At 32.2% G+C, this 23,620-nt stretch overlaps 2 protein-coding genes across 4 annotated transcripts; both read left to right on the forward strand.

Annotated features, from left to right (window-relative positions):
- The first annotated feature begins 2,941 nt into the window (after positions 1-2,941).
- On the forward strand, positions 2,942-5,014 carry LOC131617413 (protein CHUP1, chloroplastic). 3 transcript variants are annotated; one of them, XM_058888702.1, is made up of 5 exons: positions 2,942-3,812; positions 3,896-4,212; positions 4,307-4,418; positions 4,539-4,664; positions 4,738-4,951. In XM_058888702.1, the coding sequence occupies exons 1-5, from the start codon at positions 3,177-3,179 to the stop codon at positions 4,792-4,794; spliced, it is 1,248 nt and encodes a 415-aa protein (XP_058744685.1). In that variant the 5' UTR covers positions 2,942-3,176; the 3' UTR covers positions 4,795-4,951. The 3 variants fall into 3 exon arrangements, with proteins under 3 accessions (XP_058744685.1, XP_058744686.1, XP_058744684.1); XM_058888703.1 differs by having other exon boundaries at positions 4,753-4,951; XM_058888701.1 differs by having other exon boundaries at positions 2,944-3,812; positions 4,746-5,014.
- A 14,361-nt stretch (positions 5,015-19,375) lies between these two features.
- Positions 19,376-20,194, forward strand: LOC131619301 (uncharacterized). Its single transcript, XM_058890412.1, has one exon. It carries the CDS (start codon positions 19,376-19,378, stop codon positions 20,192-20,194), a length of 819 nt encoding a protein of 272 aa, XP_058746395.1.
- The last annotated feature ends 3,426 nt before the right edge of the window (positions 20,195-23,620 follow it).

Below are 23,620 nucleotides of genomic sequence, written 5' to 3' on the forward strand. Positions count from 1 at the left end.
GACTAAAACTACATGCATAATACTTTTGTAGGGACCAAGACATGTCTTTTTTTATAGGGACCAAAAATAAAATTTGGTATTTTATAAGAACCAAACAAATATTTAAACCTAAAATGAAACTATATTCACAAGCTCAAGAAGTGAAAATACCTCCACATTAAATTTAAATAAAATGCTTTTAAGTGATGTATGTTTCCTTAGCAACGAGTATGAATATTATCTATGGCATCTGAGAATAGCTCACATCCATACAGATCATTTGAACAAGTTGGTTTGCAAAGATCTCGTAGATGGTCTGTTAAACTTACACTTTGAAAAGAACATATTATGCGATGCGTGCCAAAAAGGGAAGCAAATAAGGGTCTTTTTTAAATCTAAAAATATTATATCTACTAATCGGCCCTTGGAACTGCTTCACATGGATTTTTTTGCCCATACAGAACTGTGAGTCTAGGTGGAAACGTCTATGCTCTTGTAATTGTGTATGACTACTCTCGCTATACCTGGAAAATATTCTTATCTGAAAAAAAAAGAGATGCGTTTGCTGCCTTTTGAAAACTAACCAAGGTTATACAGAATGCAAAAGGTGTAAGCATTGCATCCATTAGAAGTGACCATGATGGAGAATTCTAAAATGAGGAATTCGAAAAATTCAGTATCGAGAACGGTATTCGGCACACCTTTTCCACCCCAGGAACTCCCCAACAAAACGGGGTAGTATGTGAGATCTAGAATTTTGTGGCTTCAAGTTACTAAAGTTGCCCATGAGTATATGTTTTTGACAGAAAAGCTGCATGGCCGTAAGATGGAATTGGCCAAGAAGCTAAACAAATAAGGTGGCTTCCTCCTCCTTCTAGTTGGGTGAGATTGAACACGGATGGAGCTAGTAAGAATGACATGATAGCTGGTTGTGGTGGTATTTTAAGAGGTTGTACATATGAATGGCTTTAAGGCTTCACAAGATATTTAGATTCTTGTAGTGCATATATTGTTGAACTATGGGGTGTGCTAGAACTAGAAGAATTAAGATTAGCAAAAGATTTTGATTGGTTTTCAAGCTATTGAGCTCTATATAGATTTTAAAGTGGTTGTTCAAAATATTTTGGATTCAGGGCATGATAGTATAATTGGATTTCACTTGGTACAACAAATTCAACGACTACTCGAAAAAAAATTGGGAGGCTTGTGTTTTTCATTTTTATCCTGAGTCGAACTCTTATGCAGATGCCTTTACCAATATAGGGAGTAATCTAGGTCCTTATTTGATGCTTTATAAGCGTGTTCCTATTCAAATTTTTCTTCATTTATTAGTGGATTGTATTGGAGTCTATTTTTAAATTGGTTGTTCTGTAATTTTTTCTTTTTAACGCTGACTTTTTTTCTTAAAAGAAAATTAAGTCTATAAAAAAGTTGAAAGAGAAAGATCGTATCTACCAACTCTCTGAAGTATAAAAACAATCTTAAAAGACTAAAACTCTATTTAACCATGTTATTCTTAACATGTTTTCAATTAACATAAATTTTGATTTTTAATTATTTTTGAGAGTAAGAACTTCAATGAATGTTACCAGAAATTTTTAATAAACATGAAATTAATAACATATTTTTGCTTTTAACAAGAAGAAATGACTTGTTATAAAGGTTTGAATAAACACTTTAAGGACTTGGAATAGACGTTCTTCTCACCTAAAGTATAGTAGTACTCAAACATGTGACAAAAAACCAATCTACATCACTTCACACTTTCGGTTGTGAAAATGAGGTGAGGGGTGGTAATTAATATTCAACTCTAGAAGGAGTAGGATGAAAGAAACAATGTAAAGGAGTTTAGAAGAGACTTTGAAAAAACATTGAAAAATAAAAATGTAGATATCATAATTCATAAGAATCTAGTTTGGTATGAGGTAGTTGTCTTTGTGAAAATATATTTACTCTTCCATGAACCTCAATGAATGAGACACGTTTTCCTACCTCTTTGTTCTCCATTGTTTCACAAGAAAAGAATAAGCCAAATGCCACTCAACTACTACAAGAAGTGCAATGGATGTGAAATGAAAGACAACTATCACAATGAAGCTATGTTGACTCAATGTCACCTTTCCCTTTCAATAAATTACACTTGTATTTGATGAACACAATTAATTTATATTTGAAATTTTATACTAAGTAAAATAATATCAGCCGTTGATCTGAGATTAGACGGTCCAGATCTATTTTAACATTCCGTATAAAACATAAATTCAAAATTTTCAGATAAAATATTTTGTTTGAGACAAAATTTTAAAAAAAAATAGGTACAATATGTCAATTTATTTAAGAATTGACTTTCTGACACAAATGGCACCCATTTTTTTAAGTTTGAAAAGAATTGTTTTTAATTTTTTTGAAATAATTTAAATTATTTTAAACTCCATTTTTTATAAATTAACAACGTCACAACAAAATACTAAAATAACTAAAATAATATTTTATAAAAAGTTATTTACACTAAATCTTATTGAAATATTAAAACAAAATTAAATAAAAAAAATATTATGCTATAAAAAATAATTACAAAAAAACTGAAACAAAAGAACCAAAAATTAAAATGATTTTCACATAAAGAAAAAAAAAACTCAATTTTCATACTTCCACACTGAAACCAAACACATTGAAAAAGAGATAAATCTAGGTATGTTAGTACTTTCAACCATTCAATATACCAACCAGTTTTTATTTTTGGCCACATCACATGTACTATAACTAAATAATTCTAAATCAAATTGAGTTGAAGAAAAGGAAACATCAATAAAAATAATAGAAATGAGACAATCATATATACACTCACTTAAACAACTACATTATAAATGTACCACTAATTACTCTAAAAGATTTGACATAATAACAAATTAGAGAGGAAGAAATCTCTTACCTCACAAATATATTAATTTAGAAACCCAAGCATTAAATTTGACAACAAATTTATGGCTGTACCTAACCTTACACTCTAAATGCACCTTTCACATACTATTGATGCCATCAAACCAAAGTAATCTCCAAAATCACTTTTAAAGTTTCTTACAAAGACATCATAATTAATTCAAAATTACCAACCTTTCTTATATAACAAAAATCACACAACTTATAACATGAAAAAAAATTGATAATCATGTTATAGAATAAGAAAAAGAGAAAAAATGTTGAAGGTAGAGTTTGAGTCTGAAATCACAACATCTCTCAAAAAACGACTTGAAGTTTTCATGGCGAGAAATGAAGTGTTGCAGAAAGAAAACTACGAACTTAGAGAGGAAGTTGCGCGATTAAAATCGCAGATAGTTTCGCTCAAAGCGCATAACATCGAGCGAAAAACTATTCTATGGAAGAAGATACAGAAACCTATAGATGATAATAATTCAGATTCACATCACCATCTCAAACCTGCACTTCAAGCAATCATGTCCGAAAAAAGCTTAGAAAATGAGAACTTGCATCATACAAATCAAGATTTTCATTTTCAAGACTCGTCTGATTCGCTTAAAAAGGAAAGAACATCGATAATTCTACCACCAACTCCGCCTCCAAAGCCTAAAAATTATGAACATGGAATCAAAATGCAGCCAGCAATCGCGCCTCCGCCACCTCCGACGCCATCAAAAGCATTGATCGGTTTGAAAGTGGTTCGCCGTGTGCCAGAAGTTATTGAACTATATCGTTCTCTTACACGAAAAGATGCTAACACAGAAAGCAAAACTCATCACAACGGAATTCCAGTAGTAGCATTCACCAGAAACATGATTGAAGAAATCGAAAATCGGTCTAGTTATCTCTCAGCTGTAAGTATATATATCTTCCAAATTTTCAAATAAGCTGTTTTCATAAAAATAGCTTATAAACATGTAATCATATTCTTGGACAGATAAAATCAGAAGTTCAAAGCCAGAAGGACTTCATCAGTTTCTTGATCAAAGAAGTAGAATCAGCTTCATATACCGATATTTCCGAAGTGGAAACGTTCATCAAATGGCTTGATGGAGAATTATCTTCACTGGTGGATGAAAGATCAGTGCTAAAGCATTTTCCACAATGGCCGGAACAAAAAGTTGATGCATTAAGAGAAGCTTCTTGTAACTACCGAGATCTGAAGAATCTTGAATCAGAAGTTTCATCCTATGAGGATAATCCTAAAGAGCCAACTTCCATGGCCTTGAAAAGGATACAGACATTACAAGACAGGCGAGCATGTACAAGAATTGTAGAGTTTAGTTTAGATTAAGTTCTTGAGCAATACTTAGAATTAATTGAAAATTTCAACTTAAAATTTTTGCAGGTTGGAGAGAAGTGTAAGTAGTAAAGAAAAAATAAGGGAGAGTACTAGTAAGAAATATAGAAATTTTCATATCCCTTGGGAGTGGATGATGGATACCGGCCTCATCGGTCAGGTAAGAATTATATATATGACTTGTAACACTGGAACATTAATTCATTTAGTTACTCTGTAGTCGCAGACGTAGACACACTTCGCGAACTATGTAAAAATATTATGTCATCATTGATTGCAGATGAAGCTAAGTTCATTGAGGCTAGCCAAGGAATACATGAAAAGGGTAACTAAGGAAATGGAGTCTCATGAAGATAATAATAGTCTTTTGTTACAAGGAGTTAAGTTTGCATTCAGAATACACCAGGTAGAAGAATAATAGCTCTCAGAATTTTCTGAAATTGATATTTACTTTTTTATCCTTCTCATCACATATCAAGACATTCAGTTTGCAGGTGGCTTTGATTCTGAGACTATACAAGCATTTCAAGACTTGAAGAAAGTTGGTTGTGTTGTTGTTGTACCAAGTAATAGTAATCACATGATGAGTTCTTCCAAATTTGTTAAAATTGGACAGAAATATGTATCTTAATGTATTGCCATAATTATCATTTGATGTTTATACATCAGTGGAAGAGTTTATAAACATGTATATGCTTTTCTATTTATGTAATTTTTGGAAATTTATTAGTTAGAGTGTACATGCTTTTTTCATCTATAACATTTGAGTGACTGATATGTCGCAGAGATGAAAAGTTAAACTAAACATATTTACAAAAATAAAAAACAATTCAACTATAAATTGCAGAGATAAGTTATCCAAAAAAATGTTGGAACACTCGATTGGTAAATAATCGAGGGTTTGAGTGTGTGTGGAGAAAAAGATAGCGAGAAAGAAGAGAGAGAGATAATCTAGGGTGAGATTGTGATTTCATTCGTACCAATTCACAAACATACCATCATGGTATTTATACGATGATTGGAATATAAAAGCATCAAGTCAAAAGACAGAAAAGTAAAAAACCCAGGGTTGTAACCAGTTAACACATACCTGTAACTGGTTACAGCTGTTACAAAAACAAAAATAACTATCAACTGTAGCCGGTTATTACGTTTGTGTGACCGATTATACCAACCTCCAAAGCACTTTTTGTAGCTTATTTGACCCTTTTTTATGCCTGTAACTTTCATTCACTAACAAGCTCCTTCAAGTAGTGAAACATCATCTCAATATGTTTGCTCTTCCCATGTGCAATTGGGTTCTTAGCAAAACTAATAAGTCCTATGAATGGGGTTTCAGAATCAAGGTTAATAAATTTTGAAGATTATGTCCCAAATAAATGTTGTAACATCATTGTTGATGGCTACTCATTGAAGGTGCACGGGGTTATGAATGTGAAGGTTGATGCTCAACCTTATTTCTAACTGCCAGTGGATGTAAGGGAAGAAGAATGCTGACAGAAAATGTGATCTGATCTGATCAGTATGTCTTTATCTTGGAGGTGGTATCTGCAAGTGTTTTCCTTCTGTTGCAAGTAACTCTAAAAGTATTTGTAAAGAAGAGGGTTCTTGAGGAGCAAGGAAACTAAGTTGTTTTGGAGTTTGTAAGTAAAGTCAAATCAAGAGTGCATGACATGTTAACCACTCAAAGAGCGGGGACTAAAGTTGTTGTAATGTCAAATAACATGTTGTGACATTAAGTTGCTAGATGCAGTTATTTGTGCTTGTGATAGAGCATGGTTGACTTTAGGCCTTGTGAAGTCGGATGATTGAGTCTAGAGTACACAAGGTTCTCTGTAGGACTATGTTTGTGGCACACTAGTGAAGGACCTATGTCTCGTCGGAAGTATGTCTAGAGCCCAGTGGAAGATTACGTGTTAAACATGTAGTGGAGAAGGCCAACAATGTCTGACCGAATATCGGGACATCATGTAAGACATGTTTCCTTTGTGAATATCAAAGGAGTTTTCAATTAAACTTCAAGAGGAAGTGTGAAATGTGTTTTGCATGCGCATTTGTTGGAACTTGGGTCCAGAAGAACCAGTCCAATGTTATTCAAGACATTCAACACGGACTTGGACGACACATCTTTAATTGTGTCGTTATCTTCCTCAAATAACGTTTTTATTGACCAAGATCGTTATTTCCTTAGAGAAATCCTGGGTTATTTAAAGGAGGTCATTACTTCACCTCTTTCTTGTGATGATTACTCCTTCTTTTCTATAATGACATTTATTCAAGTGTGGGTGAGTACACTTTGGGTCTAGGTCATGTGAGGATTTTGTCTGTCAATTTTTAGCCAAAAAGGGGGGGAGAAGTATTGTTCTTGTTATTCTGTGGTGTATGCTTATTACGGTTCATGTTACTAGAGCTGTCAAAATGGGCTAGCCCATATGGGCCGGTCTGCCAGGCCCAAAAAATTATAGGGCTTGAGCCTTAAAATTAGAGCCATATTTTTCAGGGCCTTTTTAGCCCGGTCCTAAAAAGCCCACGAGCCATTAGGGCTAGCCCATATGGATCGTGGGTAGCCCATCAGGCCCACATAATTATAAAATAAAATAATATAATATTTATATTGTTTACTCCAAATATCATATTGATTTTTCTCTACTCACTAAATTTTATCTCTATTCTATTCGATTTTTCACTTTTAAATATAATACATTAATATAATCAACATTTTTAGATTGTATTATATTAGTTTTTACATTATTTTAAATATTCAAATATTATTTTATACAATTTGGACATATATTGTATTTAAAAACACATTATAGTATTTATAAAAGATAATATAGTACTTAAAAATGTATTATGTTTAAAATACTATAATTTTTTATTTTAGTTATAATAAATATAATAGAATTTTTATTTTTATTTTTTTAATTAAAAACCCCGTTTAGGGCCGGGTAGCCCGAAACCTGTCTATGACCGAACTCGGATAGTAATTCTCGAGCCCATATTAAATTGGACCTTTTTATGTTGATAATATTAGAAAACAATAATTATTTAATGATAATACTTGTCATGTCATGAATGATTTTTATCATAAGTTATAATTAGTTTAATATAAATATTATTTTTATTTTAAGTTTTTTTTTTGCTAGTAGACAAAATATAGATTACCACCAAAATCTATACACGACTATGAAGTTCATGTTTGACTTCTAGATAGGTACCCATCTAAAAATGGTCAGTTTGTTTCAGTTTTAAAAGAATTAATTTTGTTTTTGTATTTTTGAAAATAGATTTTTTAAAAACGTTTTTTAAAATATTACAAGTTTTTTTATATTCGTTTTTTCTAAAATGAAACACTAATTTTGATATCTTATAACATAAACATACATAATTGAAGACCAAAACTTTGTCAAAATCATAATTTTTTCAAAAAGTCGTATTTCAAAAATAATTTATATGAAAATCTATTTGAAATAGCTTCAAAATTAAGTGATTTTTTGAAATTTTGATATGTAAATTTTTTTCTCATAAATAGATGAAATACCTAAAATCACATTTTAAGAATAACTATTCAAACAAAATTTTCATTTGAAGCTTTTATAAAAAAAAAATTTGTAAATTTTTTTTTCACAAAATTTAAAAACACTATAAAAATCATTTTAATAGATAAATAAAATAAACGGGCCCAATATTAACATTTTACAGTTGATCTAAGCCTATACCGATGCATATTATTATTTTTATATGGAGGATAATTAAAGAATTACTACATTTAACTAATTAATTAGTAAAACATATTTCGCTAATACAAAAATTGTATGTTCCAACGGTTTGTCAAGCAACTCATAAAAAATTAACGCGATAAAACTAATGTATGAAAATAGAAAATTTCTTTAGCCACCTCCCAGCGAAAATTCTAAAATACCCCTGCTTCGGAAATGAACTTCCGAAGCGCTTTTTTTTTAAAAGAAAATTTCTACAATTCGGAAGTGCATCTCCGAAAACACCTCATGGGGGTGTTTTCGGAGATGAACTTCCGAAAACACCTCATGGGGGGTGAATTCGGAAATGAACTTCCGAATTATGCAGAAACTGTGTTTTTTTTTATGTTTTTTCTTAAACTGTCTCGCATTTTAATTAAACGCAAACGCCAAATAAAAATAAGCAACAGATAAACTAAAAATACTAAGATGATAAATCCAATCCAAAAACACTGTGCGAAAGATACAATCCGAAATCAAAACAAAACAAAACAACACACGTCAAACAAAACAAAAACACGTTATTCTGCCCGACGAGCGTTACAAAATACACATCAAACAAAACAAAAACACGTTATTCTGCCCGACGAGCGAACTCCTCCGAATGAAGATAATTATACCAATCCTCATCCCACTCAGTCTCAGAACCATCAGGGTTGATCATGACTCTCACGCCTGAAGACTGAGCCTGCACGTCCGAGCCATGGACCCCCAGGGACGAGAAGCAGAACCAGTCAAAACCTTCTTCTTCTCCTTCACCTCCTTCACTCCGCGAGAGCACGAGGTTGAAGAACCCTTTCTTCCCTTAGCGCCACCCATTCCTGCGTAAAAATGAAGAAAGAAAGGTCCATGAGACCTCCTTTTATAAAAGAAGAAAGGGGACAAAAACGCTTGGGAAACAGACAAGTCATTAAAGAACAAAGACGTTGGAAACTAGCGACACGCCGTCAAAGAAGTCAGAACGCATGCACACAAACTTCAAAGAAACAGGCACAATAAACAAAGGCGTTAAAAATAAAGTACTTGCAAATTAAAACGGACACTCCCTACCCTCTCTAGCCGACGCAGTCTGGGTCTCCCTACCCTGTCTGATGCGTGCTGGTTGGTTGTCTGACATGTTCCTGTAAACAATTGAAATCGATTAATAAGCGAGACAAAATAAAAAACTAAAAAATTTGAACTTCTGATACAATTCGGAAGTTCATTTCCGAAAACTGGGATGAAGGTGTTTTCGGAAATGAACTTCCGAAACATCCCTGCGATGGAGTTTTCTGCAACTTCCATGGCAGACCCCAAAATCAAACATAAAACCAATTCAAAAAGCTTCTAAACAACCTAAATACTACTAACAACCAGTCCATATATCATTTATGCAATTGAAACCCTAAATAACATGCATTTGAATAATGAATCTAACAAATTTAAAACTTACAAATTGAGTGATTTGTGGGCTTTTGAATGTTGTATAGCAATGTGATTGGAGCCTTGATGCAGCCTTGGAAGTGTGTTTGCACAAATTTTCGCCTTTGCTTGTTTTTGATTTGAGTTAGGGTAAATGAATGGGGGAGGGGGAGTGTTTTGATAAATCTGCATAACGCGCAGCATTTCGGAAATGAACTTTCGAAATACTATTTTCGGAAATGAACTTCCGAAATAAGACAATTTTTTCAAGAAAAAAGGCGTTTTCGGAGATGCATCTCTGAAAACACCTTTTTCTTGCATTTTCGGAAATGCATTTCCGAAGTCAGGGGTAGTATGAGGTTTTCACCAGAGGTGGACTAGAAGGTATGGAGGTTGGCAAAGAAATTTTCTGAAAATAGTTTATGAATTATAATTTGTTCTAATTTTTTCAACGATATTACAAAAATATTAATTTTAATTTAGATTATGAATTATTATTTGTTTTTATTTTTTTGACGATATAACAAAATAAAAATTAATTAAAATTTTAATTATAAAATATTTTTCTATGTATACTACATAAAAAAACATATTATAGTTAGTATTCTTTAAAAAGTAATTTCAATATTGTAATTATGTTCATTTTAATTTAAAAGTATTAAAAGAATATTGAATTTAAAAAATTAATTAATGACATAACATTTGTCCAATGTATTTTTTTTTAATAGAGTGGTCTCCTTCCTTCCGTACCGACTAATCCACCCGAGAGCATTACTGTCCCACGTACCCTCCATGTACTTATGTATGCTCCATATTTTTTTTAGAGGTTAATTTCTAAAAAATATTTTTTTCATAATTATAATTAATTTATTTTAATTTTTCTTATTTTTTTATAACTATTTATTTTATTTATGATTTTAATAATAAAATATTATTTATTTATTTTTATGTCAAACTTGAAAACAAAACTAAAGATAATATTTTTTTTAAAATAAATCATTTATTTAAGAGTGTTAAAAATATAGGTGAGTTAACTTAATATTATATTCTAGTCAAAAGAAACTTAATATTATTAAACTAATGTAGTATAACAAATTAGTATTACTAATTAATCAACTTAATGTAACATTGACATAGAAAAGTTTAATACTCCTTCCGTCCCAAATTATAAGAGAAAAAAACAAAATCACGTTTATTAAGAAAAGTAAAAATACAATTATTTTACTTATGATTTTCTTGAAATAAAGTGCTTTGAAAGATGTAAAAAAAATTTTAATTGGTTGTTGGTATTAAAAATGATGAGAGAGAATATAAGTTAAATGCAATTTGCATTTAATTTTACCTTGAAAGAAATGAAAGATGGTTTTTTCTCTTATATTTTGGGACAAGAAAAATGTATTTTTTTCTCTTATAGTTTGGGACGGAATTCTTTAAAAGTTAAACATGTCATTATAAGACATAAAAGGAAAAAGTGTATAATGATAAATTTGGTAGCAATTTATTTTCTCAAATTTATAACAGATTGAAGAAATATGGATATTTTAGAAAGTAATTGATAGATTATTTTAATGTTAAATTATGAGATATTATTAAAATATGAAATCTCTCTTGATGTTCACATAACATAAAATAAAATAAAAATTGGTCCTCAATGTTATTTAATGATACTGTTTTAAGGTAATACATAACTATTCAACATTTTATTATTATTATTATTATTATTATTATTATTATTATTATTATTATTAATATTATTATTATTATTATTATTATTATTATTATTATTATTATTATTATTATTATTGTTATGTAATTTTATTACTTTTATCTAAATTATTAATCAACTTTTGTGAAAATAAATATTTTTTTGTTAGACTAATCAATTTAGTTGGTAGTTGCAATGACATTCGATTGTTGTGGTGCAAATTGATATTCGATTATGACTTTAGTGGTGGGAATGGACATTCGATTATGACTGTAGTGAATGGAATGAATATTAGATTATAGTGGTGAAAATTCAAATATGTAATACCGAGTCTTTTTATCATTAGACAAAGCTATATTAACTATTTGAAACTAACACCCAAAATCATTAGAGTCTCAGTTCAAATTGTTGTTGGTGTCCATTTTACAATATTGATTTTTGTCATTGGATAAGATTTTTTATTTTTATGGTGTGAATGACATTCAATTTGATTGTAATGGTGTGAATGTACATTCGATTATGATTGTAGTGATGCAAATGGATTATAGTGGCGTAAATTCAAAAGTCATTTTTTGAACTTTGTTATTGACGTCCAATTTTTTTTCATCAAACATGAATAAATGAGATGTCGCAGATTTGAACTCACACCCTTAAATCTGATTTACTTACACAACTATTAATTAAGCTGACTTAACATGATGTTGACGCCTAAATAATATGAGTTTTGTAAATGGATAAAATTTGCAAACTACCGTATTCTACTTGTTTACTTATATATAAAAAACTAAATTTTTGGATAAAAGACAAACAATAATCAAGAATCATAACCAATCTTATTCATAAAATTCTGAAGTATGAGATGCACTTTTATTTAAAGCATGATGATTGGTGTTAAAACAATAGAAGATATATAAAGTTTTCCAACTTATGGATAATTAACCAGATGGAGGTTGTGAGTTTCTACAACACGGCAATTTAGGACAAGCAATTGGGTCACACACTGAACCTCCAACTTGACAGCAAGGTGGTAAATCTTGTATTTTTCCAGCGAAAGCGCTTGTAACAACAACGAGTAACAACACAAGTTTGAATAACATATTCAACATATCTTTCATCATTACTGAGTTTTATTTGTAATGAAAAAAGAGATAAGTATCTTATACTGAGTCATATCTTTGCACAAAATGTATTTATTTATAAGCAAAAAAAAGAATCATCAAAAATATGTAAATGGAAAATTTTAATCTTTATTGACAGGAAAATATTTTTATATTTCATATTAATTTTTGTGTTTATCTATTGAAACTTTATATGTTTTTCATATTTTTTTGTTTTATCTTTTGACTAACTTTATCTTATTATATTAATTTTTTTCTCTATCAATTGACTAACTTTATATTTTTATATTTAATTTTATTATTATTTATTGAATAAATTTAAATATTTTTTATTTTATTATAGGGTTAAGTATGTTTTTTGTCCCTATAAATATCTCAAATTTCATTTTTAGTCCTTATTAAAAAAATGACATTTTTTGTCCCCATAAAATTATAATAGCCGTAGTTTTAGTCCCTACTATTAAACTGATGTGTATTTTTGAATGATTGTTTTACAGACACGTTTAGAACATTATAAAAAGTTCCTCAAAAAAATTCAAAATTTAATTTCTAAGTCGAATTTGCATTACTTTTATCATCTTTTAAAATTTAAAAAATTCATATTTAATTCTTATCATTATAAAAATATACTTAATCCTTTATTATATTTTTATTTCTAATAAAATTTATAAAGAATACTTTGACATTTTTTATATAAGAAACATAAGAATCTTTTATTATAAATACTTTAATTATTTTTCACCGACATTTTTTATATAACAAACATATAAAAGTGAAGCATTTTTTTTATTAAAAATACTTTAATTTAATTTTGTTGGTTTTCACCTGTTAGCCGGAAGTTTCGATGTCAAAAGTCTGATCAAATGTGATAAGTAACAAAGGAAGTATGTTTGAAAATATTCTAAGTTTTAGACAGAAAAGCTTGTGGGAAAGTTCCAGGAGAAATCATCCTTGTATAAGAAGAAGACGTTCGATAGGACATTGAAATATTTTTTAAGTTTAAGAGGTAATTCGACGAGAAACAGCACTGAAGTTGCACTCGACGAATAGTTTGAATTTGAATAAGTAATAACTGAATTTCATCATTATCCTGTTTCAAAGGAAGACGCATGGAGCCTCAGGGTGAATGGAAGACATGTCGCGCGAAACGTGTCATGTTCTGGGAGAAAGACCGTTAATAACGATTATTTCGATTTAGTATATATAGGGGTCTTTGTGTTAGGATTTCCATGTGTTTATTCGTTGTACAAAATCTCACAAATACTCAAAGTATCTACTATACTGAGAAATAGTCACCGAGAAATGTACGTGTAAAACACCATATTTTACATTACAGTTTGTAATTTACTTTATATTTCCATAATTTTTCTTTCCATTGCAATCTTCTCTAAAGAGTTCTTTATTGCATTTCCTTTACAATTCTGGAAAGTTATATTACTTTAATTTTGATTAAAATAAAAAATACGTAAAATATGAACGTTGTCAAGGTGTTCTTCATCCAAGAAAACATAATCTAAATACAATAGCACATGTCCTATAAATAACTGTTTAGTCATGCGAGTTAACCATTACGTTAGAGACTAGAGGATATGTTGGAGACCAGATGATGTTTACCAATTTTCACGGTAAACAAAATAGAACGCCCAGTGGGACTGTGCTTTGTATTATAATTCTCTGTTAAACTTTGTTGCATGAGACTTTGAAGTGGTAGAATAGCCACGAATAACAAAGAACGACCAAATAAAACATACATTCGGAGGATGGCTAATCCAAACAAGCCAAGTACTCAAAATTGACCAAACGATAATAGAGAACCACCCCTTGTCTCTTCGACAAGGGGAACTACGGTTTCAATGCATGTGTCTGATCCTATACCGTTCACGGCAAGTACAATGCCAGTTCAGTCGAATGCCCAAACTGGACCTATTTTAACTTTTATAGGGCCATAGGGTCCACCAAGACCCCCCACCAATGGGGAATGTTTCACACAGGCCTAATGGGCCTCCTGGGTTTACTATGCCGTTAAGGGGGTTGTGAATAACCTTATGGCAAGCCAACTTGTTAATAGAAAGTTTGCACAACACCACATCAACTTTTTCAGAACTCGTAATGAACACAACTTTGCCATTACACGGATCTGGGTATGCTATTAACTATATGGGTCAAATTAACCAACCTTTAGGGATGGTGTAATATGGTGAACTGACTTTTTAAGAAATGTCGTGGTAAGCAAGAGTCGCCACCGACTTTTATTTTATCAAAATTAATGAAAGGCTAAAAGAACAGAAAAACCTTTTTAAAAGAAAACTGAGTTCGGGGGGTAATTTATACAAAGGGAAGGTGTAAGGCATCCTTTGCATCCATGGTTATCCATGGGCTCTTAATTGCTTAGCTCACTTTGTTTTCAAAATGTTTGAATTGTTTGAAAAGTAAGGTGTGAATAGAAATTTGAATAAGAACTTTAGTTTGTAAATAAGCGTAGTCTTTTGAAAAGATTCTCTGAAAAGAAGTGGGAAAAAAATTTGAATTTTAATTTGAATTTGAAAAAAGATCAAGCAATTAAAAAGCAATTACCCTTAAGTTAAAAAAAATGTTCTTTTAGCTTTTCAGGGTGAAGGGTTTATCCATACCATGAGAGGGCAGGAAGTCTTTCAATTGGATGTTAAGGGTCATCGAGATATCGTTCGCCATAAGACTGTCCCTTGCCATAAAGAGGGCAGGTAGTCTAAGGGAAGGATATAATAGTCATTAATATTTTTAGGCATCATGCGAGGATACCTTAGCAATTGGGACAATCATTATGTTTTAACTAGGCAACTTCGAGGGAGTTTCAATAACTTTAAAGGCAACATTTGCTTTAGGTATCCTTGGAATCGAGGGACTTGACTATTATTTAGTATAATTAGAGGCAACAGAATCATAAGGCAACAGACAACAAAAGGGATTACCCTAAAGGTGTGTGGGTGTAACAATCACGTGATTAAGTTCGATTATTCATCTTGTAATTAGTTATCCTAATTCAGTTTAAGACTTGCACTCCCTAAGATTACTAACCATGCAGTTTAAAATTGCAGAAATTAAAGGCAGAAAAATATAAAGTCCTACGCTATTACAATAAACACCTGCGGGGAAGAGGAAATAAAAGGAAGAAAATAAGAGGGACCAATAATTAGTATAAACACCTTTGAATGCCTTGATCTTCCTCGAACCCTCGATTGACTCTGAAAATTAAAAAGAAAATAAATGAGGGTTAGTGTATTACAGATTCATTCACTATAGAGGCAAACCTTATTTTAATTCAAAAGCAAAATAAAAATAATCGTGTTAAGCAAAAAAAATAGAAACTTAGCTTTTTTTTTATCTGGCATGACGCGTGGCTGAAGGATCCTGGTTAATCCTGAAAATTAGCCACGAAGAAGAAAAATGTTAGTGCATTAAAGACCTTAACAATTATAACGTGGCAGATCAAAAATTAAAAAAAATAATAATTTAGGCAAACAAATGAACAGGCAAAACCCCAAATGGGGAGCAAGTTAACCAGGGTTAATGGACAATACCTACCAGTAAACCTAAGGCTACTAGGGTTTATAAATGGATCGAGGTTAACAAACCTATAAAATTAGTTGATTAAAAGTATATACAAAAATAATAATTTTTATTGTCTAAAAACAATTATTGAGAAAATTGTGGAAAAATCGAGTCTTAGGTTAAAAATAAATAATCATATGAAAATTATTATGATTAAAAAATGTTTAAATGAAATAAATAAAAAACTAAGAAAAAAGAAATACCTAAAAAGGTGTATAAAAATAAAATAAAAAAAGAATAAGAAAACTTAGTTGGTGGGATCTAGTGTCGTTGTCCATTGAGTGACCATCGTGGGGGAGCATTCCTGGGACTCTTGGATTTGAATTTGTAGAGATCCTGTGGAGGAGGCGCAAGGGAGCATCGTATGTGCGTGGGGAGGCGAAGCACTGGATCTATGGCAAAGATGAATCTGAAAATATTAGAAAAAATAATAAATAAATAAAACGCAAGAGGAAGGGATCGAACCCCTGCCCTTGCGCATCAAAGCCTTAAGTGCACTTTCTCCTCCATTCGGTCACTTTTCCTTCATTGTAAATATGACCAACAATAAACAATATATAAAAATACAAGTGATTAAAGGTAATAACTCAAAATAATAGTCAACATGGGCCTCATGTTAATGGCGCAGACCAATAAAGAATGGAGAGAGGAAAAGAACACGTTGACTGGCCACTCAGAAGATTCCACGCATGATGGGAATGGGAGAGAGAGGGTAAACTCGTTGACCGACCAATGTCATCGTGACACGCACGCCATCTTCTTCCTTCCACCCTGCATCAAAAAACGTCACGAGATAGCTACGAACATAGCTTCCGATTGGCTACGAATTCTTCAAAAACGTTCGTAGCTAATAACTTGCGATTAATCGACTATAACAAAATGCGTTAAACATTAAAACAAAGAACCCAGATCTTCATAAAATCGATCCCTGAATTCAAATATGGCGTTCTTTTTTCATGAAACGCCCTGGAACATGGGTTGCGAAGCTTTGCAGGTTTAGATTCTCAACAATGGTGGAATATGATTTATAGCCTAAAGCTCCAGTATCTTACGTTGGACCTGCTCTAATTAACCTCAGAAGCTTGTTAGGATCGTTAGTTCACGTTAAAACACGATGCAATGCAATACATGAAAGTTACAACACAAATATGTATGAAGAACGTGATCTCCACCCTACAAGCATAAGCAAGCTTAAATTATGATACCAACTTACCTTGTAATACCTCAAGGTCGATTAGAGTAACTGGTTAGCCTTGAATCCTTCTGAAGCTTGCTCTTTTCCCGTGCCCTAGTCTTTAAAATCTTTTGGAAATTTTGAACGTGACTTTTAGGCTCCCAATCCTTCCAAAAAATCCTCCTCTTCGTGTGAACATGCTAGGCTTTTTATAAGGACCAAATTAGGTTAATAAAACTGAACCAAGTCCAAGATTTGATGTATGAAAATATTTGATTTAATTTTACACAAAAACATGTTATTTTGCATCCAATCTTTCAAGGTCAAGGCTCCACGTTTTGCATATGATTTACTCTGAAAATAGACCTAATATTTGATTGAAAAACAAATTAATACCATATCTTTGATATTTTCCATCATTTATTTGATTTAAATCATATTTTTAATGAATAAAAATTCAATAATAATCAAATATTTGTGGACTTAGACTTGGAGTTTCTTGTTGACTTGTATAACAAGATTGGATCATAAAATATTGGGCCTCTTTGCAAATAAATTCATTTTGAAGCCTTTTACTTCATATTTTTCCCCTTGAAATTGTCAAACTTTGACAAGACATATCTCCCTCAATATTTATCATATGAATATGTTCTAGGACTTTTTGGAAAGCCCAAGATGTCCTCTAAAAGCCACTTTGGAATATTTTTTCCATTTGGAGATTTTATCTTGCTGATATTACTCTTGACAAAAAACTACTTTTTGCGAGCTTCTAGAAGGACCTGTAATGTTTTGATCCATATCTCTCAAATGAAGCATTTTTAGCCTTGGCATGTGAGAGACAAAGTTGTAGAGAATTCAATTTCTTTCAAAATGAGATTTGTATGGGAAATTTTTGAGAAAGTATGAGAGAGATATGGCTGGTCAAATTTCAGTTGACTTTTACATAGAAACCCTAATTTAGCAACTTGGACTTTTGATGATTTATGAACTCTCCTTGATGAATCATGATCAAACCTTGATCAAATGATGAATGTGACTTCAAAATATTGATGTTGACCAAAAATCAGGAGTTTTGTCTGCATATTGACCATTGTTGACTTTTAGGTCAAACCAGTCGCTTATTGATCATTTGAGCAGTTGACTGAGCAATCCTATGAATCAGAGCTTGAAACTTGGCATGAGGACCCTTTGAAGCATATGAGAGGCCATGGGATCCATTTGAGGTCTTAGAACTTGATTTTACTTTGAGAAATACAAAACCCTAGTTTAGAGGTTGTTGTTTATGAGAGAGATTGCATGCTTCCTTCTTGTGTATCTTTGAGCATTTGAATGTCAGATGGGCTGAAATATGATTAAATATGATTAAATATGATGGGCAAATTTTGGGGTATGACAGATGGGGTTTTCTTCCAAAATGTCCAATTGAACCAATAATTTTGCACTATTAATAAGGCAGCAAATGGACAAAAGTAACCCCAAAAATGGTTCAAATGCTTGTCCAAACAATGGGTACGATATTCAACCCTTTAATCTAAAACACCACTAAAGCAAACCATTAAATGGAAGCGCAAATGACGCGCATTGCTGAGTTCTTTGTTGTCCCACAACCCCCACACATCCTCAGAGGGAATGGGTAAAAGACAATCAATGGGTAACCCTCGAAGAGGACCCAACTATTGACCAAGTCCAACAAAATCAAATAAATACACCCCAAGCGAATATACCAAATCAGGGAGTGGCAATCGAACAGCCTAGAGTTGAACCTCTTAGACGGGAACTACAAATTCCAAGGGAGACAGAACCTAGGATAGTAATGGTGAATAGAAACCAGAATGATGATGAAGTCATACATCAGGTTCGACACGATGATATGGCCGTAGATAATAATCTGACAGCCATGGTCGAAAGGATCATGGCGCGAAATGGTTTAAATGTTGGCCTTCATAAGCCAAGTTACACTTCACCGCTAAATGAGTATATCTTACAATCAGATGTACCCCCTAGGTGGAAAGTCTCCAAGTGTACTAAGTTTTATAGGGATACTACCGAGTCCACTATTGAACATATGGCTAGATACAAAATAGAGGCAGGCAAAATTGCAGTAACTTTTTGAGAACTCGTAATGAACATAACTTCGCCATTACAGGGATCTGGGTATCCTATTAACTATATGGGTCAAATTAGCCAACCTTTAGGGATGGGATTTTTTTTTCCCAAATGCCCAATTTGACCAATAACTTTGCACCAGTAATAAGGCAGCAAATGGACAAAAGTAACCACGAAATGGTTCAAATGCTTGTCCAAAAAATGGGTATGATATTCAACCCTTTAATCTAAAACACCATTAAAGCAAACCATTAAATGGCAGCGCAAATGACGCGCATTGTTGAGTTCTTTGTTGTGTCACAACCCCCACCACGTCCTCATAGGGAATGGGTAAAAGAAAATCTATGGGTAACCCTCGAAGAGGACCCGAATATTAACCAAGTCCAAAAGAATCAAATAAATACATCCCAGGCGAATATACCAAATCAGGGAGTGGCAATCGAACATCCTAGAGTTGAACCTCTTAGACGGGAACCACAAATTCCAAGGGAGACAGAACCTAGGATAGTAATGGTGAATAGAAACCAGAATGATGATGAAGTCATACATCAGGTTCGACATGATGATATGGCCGCATATAATAATCTGACAGCCATGGTCGAAAGGATCATGGCGCAAAATGGTTTAAATGTTGGCCTTCATAAGCCAACTTACACTTCACCGCTAAATGAGTATATATTACAATCATATGTACCCCATAGGTGGAAAGTCTCCGAGTGTACTAAGTTTTATAGGGATACTACCGAGTCCACTATTGAACATATGGATAGATACATAATAGAGGCAAGCAAAATTGCCAGTAATGAAAACCTTAGGATAAAATACTTCCCAAGTTCACTTACAAAAAATGCTTTTACATGGTTCACCACATTACCAGCGAGTTCAATACATAATTGGGCTCAGTTGGAAAGACTGTTCCATGAACAATTCTACATGGGACATACAAAGATTAGTCTAAAGGAATTGGCAAGTGTCAAATGCGAATTCACTGAGCCAATAGATGATTACTTGAATAGATTCCTTTTGTGTAAGGCCAAATGTTTTACTCAAGTGCTCGAAAATGAGTTGGTATTTTATAGGAACTAAAAACATGTTTAACTATAAAAGTTATATGCAGGAAAATAACATGACTAAAATTGCAAGTATACAAATTTTCTAGGGACCAAAATATGATATTTTTTTAATAGGGACTAAAAATAAATTTGAGATATTTATAAGAACTAGAAACATATTTAACCTTAACATTTATATAAACATTATTGTTTCACCACCTTTATAGCATATGCGATTTCGACTGCAAAGTCTAGGTTTTTTTATAAATATGGAGGATGCGTTTGACCACGACGATCCATAATACCAAGGTTCCCACTTCCACCACGACTCTCCCCGATATCATACTTCTTAAAGATATTGAGGAAATTTGTGAATGAAAACAACTCGAGTGTCAAAACTTTACACACCTTTAGTTTTCTGTTTGCATCCAAAAAGATTAGCTCCTGCAAAGTGAGTAAATCCCAATGTAAACCTCACAAAAATTGCTTGAAAGTTAAGGAAAATGCAATGAACTTGAGAAGGCAATAATAACCTTAACCATGGTATTAGCTTCTTGGGCCTTGTAGTAAAAATGAAACTATCATCAAAATATTCCAAAAGAAACCACCTTCTTTTAATGAATTTTCAGCATAAGCTCCACTGCATTAATAAACAGTGGTTAAGTCAAAAGAATGAAGGTTGAGAAAAACACAAGAAGGGGGGGGGGGGGGGGGGTGGATTGAGTTTAAATAATTTTTCCCTTCTTAAAACTCTTACACGGAAGCTTGAGGAACTCTTGGTTATCAGAAGCTTTATATTTCTTAGAAGCATTTTTCCGTTTTTAGAAACCTAAGTCTTCTTAAAGACTTCTCTTCAAATAAAGATTATAATATAATAGACAGAAGTAAAGAACACATTTGACTTATCCTAGTTCCCTTGAGAAAATCTCGAGATAGTCTAGTCCACCCTACCAAGATGATTTTGCCTTATTCAAGGTCTTAATCCATTATAACCAATTTAATTAAAATTGCATGGGCTACCTGCCGATGACTAACACAATAACCAATCCTGTTAGTGATCTCCTAAGAATTCTGACCAACCCGGTCCCCTAAGAGATATAAAGATCATTGACTCCTTAAGACTTTGACCTACCAAGTCTCCTAAGAAGATTTCACTATGACAACCTGTCACAATCTTCTTGAGTAATTCTGACTAACACTATAGTCACTCAAGGATCATTCAACATATAGTTGAGAGTTTGTGTTTACATATTTTCTTGTTACAAGACGATTACACAACTTTGAATTATAAAAGATATCAATCCAAAAGTTTTAAGCAAGCTCTGAGCAACAACTCCTTTCTTTTACAATGATTCTACAAAGATGAAAATGATTACAATTTGATGTAGCATCTTGTAGACTTCTTTCTTTTCTTCTTCGATCTAATTGGCTTTTGCATATCAAATTAGGCATTAGTATCAACTAATTTGCCTAGAAGCATTTTGAATTAGCATGGGCATTAACTCTTCTTTCTAACACATGCTTCTCAAGCATCAGCTTCTGCACATTCTTCTTCTTTCTGTATGTGTTGATTATTGTCAACTTGTGTTGATTGAATTCCATTCGAATCAAATGATAATCGAAAATTGTATCAGCATTGTTGTTATGGTAGTATGAATACATCGTGGTGATTTCAATAACAACACAGTGTTGTTGATTTTTTTTGTCAACTTTGTTTGATGATTTGATCTTATTTTTATAGCTTTCAAAGAGACGTTGGAGGGCAAGAAGTTCCTTTTGATTTCCAACGGTGAGTTCCCAACGGATAGAATCAAGAATAGGTGTGAATATTTGTGTTGAAGCTTGATACGTTTTTATGAATTGGTGGAAGACAACTTCTATAAAATAGTACGTCTCGTCCATCCTTCCAGGGTGATGGAATGATACGTTCATTTGTATCTCGTACGATACTACATAATGTTATCTTCTGTTCTTCTTAAACTTTAGAAGCTGACAACATGAGTTGGAAGAAAAGAAAATAAGCTGTTAGGTCTTCAGAACTTCAGGTCTTCAGAGTCTTCAGAGCTTCATCTTCAGAGTCTTCAGCACTCGGTCTTCAGTACCCTTTGTCTTCAGAACCATAAATCTTCAGAACTTCAAATCTTCAGAGTCTTCGAAACTGCATCTTCAGAGTCTTCAGCACTTGATCTTTATAATGGTTTCTCCAGGTTTCGCATTAGAGTCATAACTTCATATTCCTCCTGAGAATTGGAGCATGTTTTCTAGATGTACAAGCAACAGATAATATGAGAAACAAGTCCTTGTATCTTGAAATCTGATCTTTTGCTTGGTTAACTCAATTTCGATCTTCAGTACATTCTTGAGTCTGATTTTGTATTCAAGGTTTGACCTTTGATATATTCAGAACCTTGACTTGAACGCTCGCTCTTATACATAGATTTCTGATCTTGAAGTAGAAGCTTTAACATAATTCTTCCTTCTGATTACTTGTGACTTCCAAAGCAACATCTTATTTGAGAAGCACGTGGTCACTCCACTTTCCGATGAACATTCAGTATTCTTTCAAAAGTACTGATGTTTCTTCAGAATCGGATACCAATAGTATTTTTGAGGCGCCTTGCTTGTTTCTAATGATTCTTCACGGACAAAAATCCAGAATCTCTTAGAAACTAAATTATTTCAATCAAAATATATGTATTGTTATCGTCAAAACATAGAGACCTATTTAAAAAAGAAATTTTGTTCTAACAAAGAAATTAAACAATAAACCATAAAAAAATCAACGTTTCTACCGGATAGAAACATAAATTCCATGACAGACGACTAATAATAAAAGTGTCAAGATGGAAAGCATCACAAATAGTATGTTAACTCGGTAATGGGCCATTAACTAAGCATTCATGATATTGAAAGCTAATAATAGAGGCAACACTTATGGGTTCTTTAAGAAGTGTTTTTTCACAAAATTAGTTTCAAATTTTTGATGTAAAACCCAAGTCAAAGAATCGATGGTGATGATGTTATTAAGATTTTGTTTATGATGAAGATCATAAATATGAGGATGATGGGTGGGTTGTTGTGTGTGCTAAAACAACATGGTCCATGTTTGTGTTTTGCTTTGAACAACGTGTGTCTACTACTAATGTAAGAAATTTAATACCTCACATAATTACATCTTAATCCTAAACTAATCCATAGATTAATCAAATTTTAAGGACAAAATAGTCATTTGGGTGTTTTAAAAACTTAAAAATATAATTTAAGGTGAATTCTTATCTACCCAACTCAAAAAGTTGGGTAAAGTTACATGCTATGTAAAATGTCTTGGAAACAACCAAAAAGTATATTATTTAATAATTAATTAAATAAGATAAAATTAAATGATGCAATGTGATTGGTGGAAGGTACACAACCCAACTTTTTGTGATGGGTAGAGAAGTTGTCCCCATAATTTAATCAA

This window comes from Vicia villosa, linkage group LG7 (genome assembly GCF_029867415.1).
Source record: "Vicia villosa cultivar HV-30 ecotype Madison, WI linkage group LG7, Vvil1.0, whole genome shotgun sequence".
Lineage (NCBI taxonomy): Eukaryota > Viridiplantae > Streptophyta > Magnoliopsida > Fabales > Fabaceae > Vicia > Vicia villosa.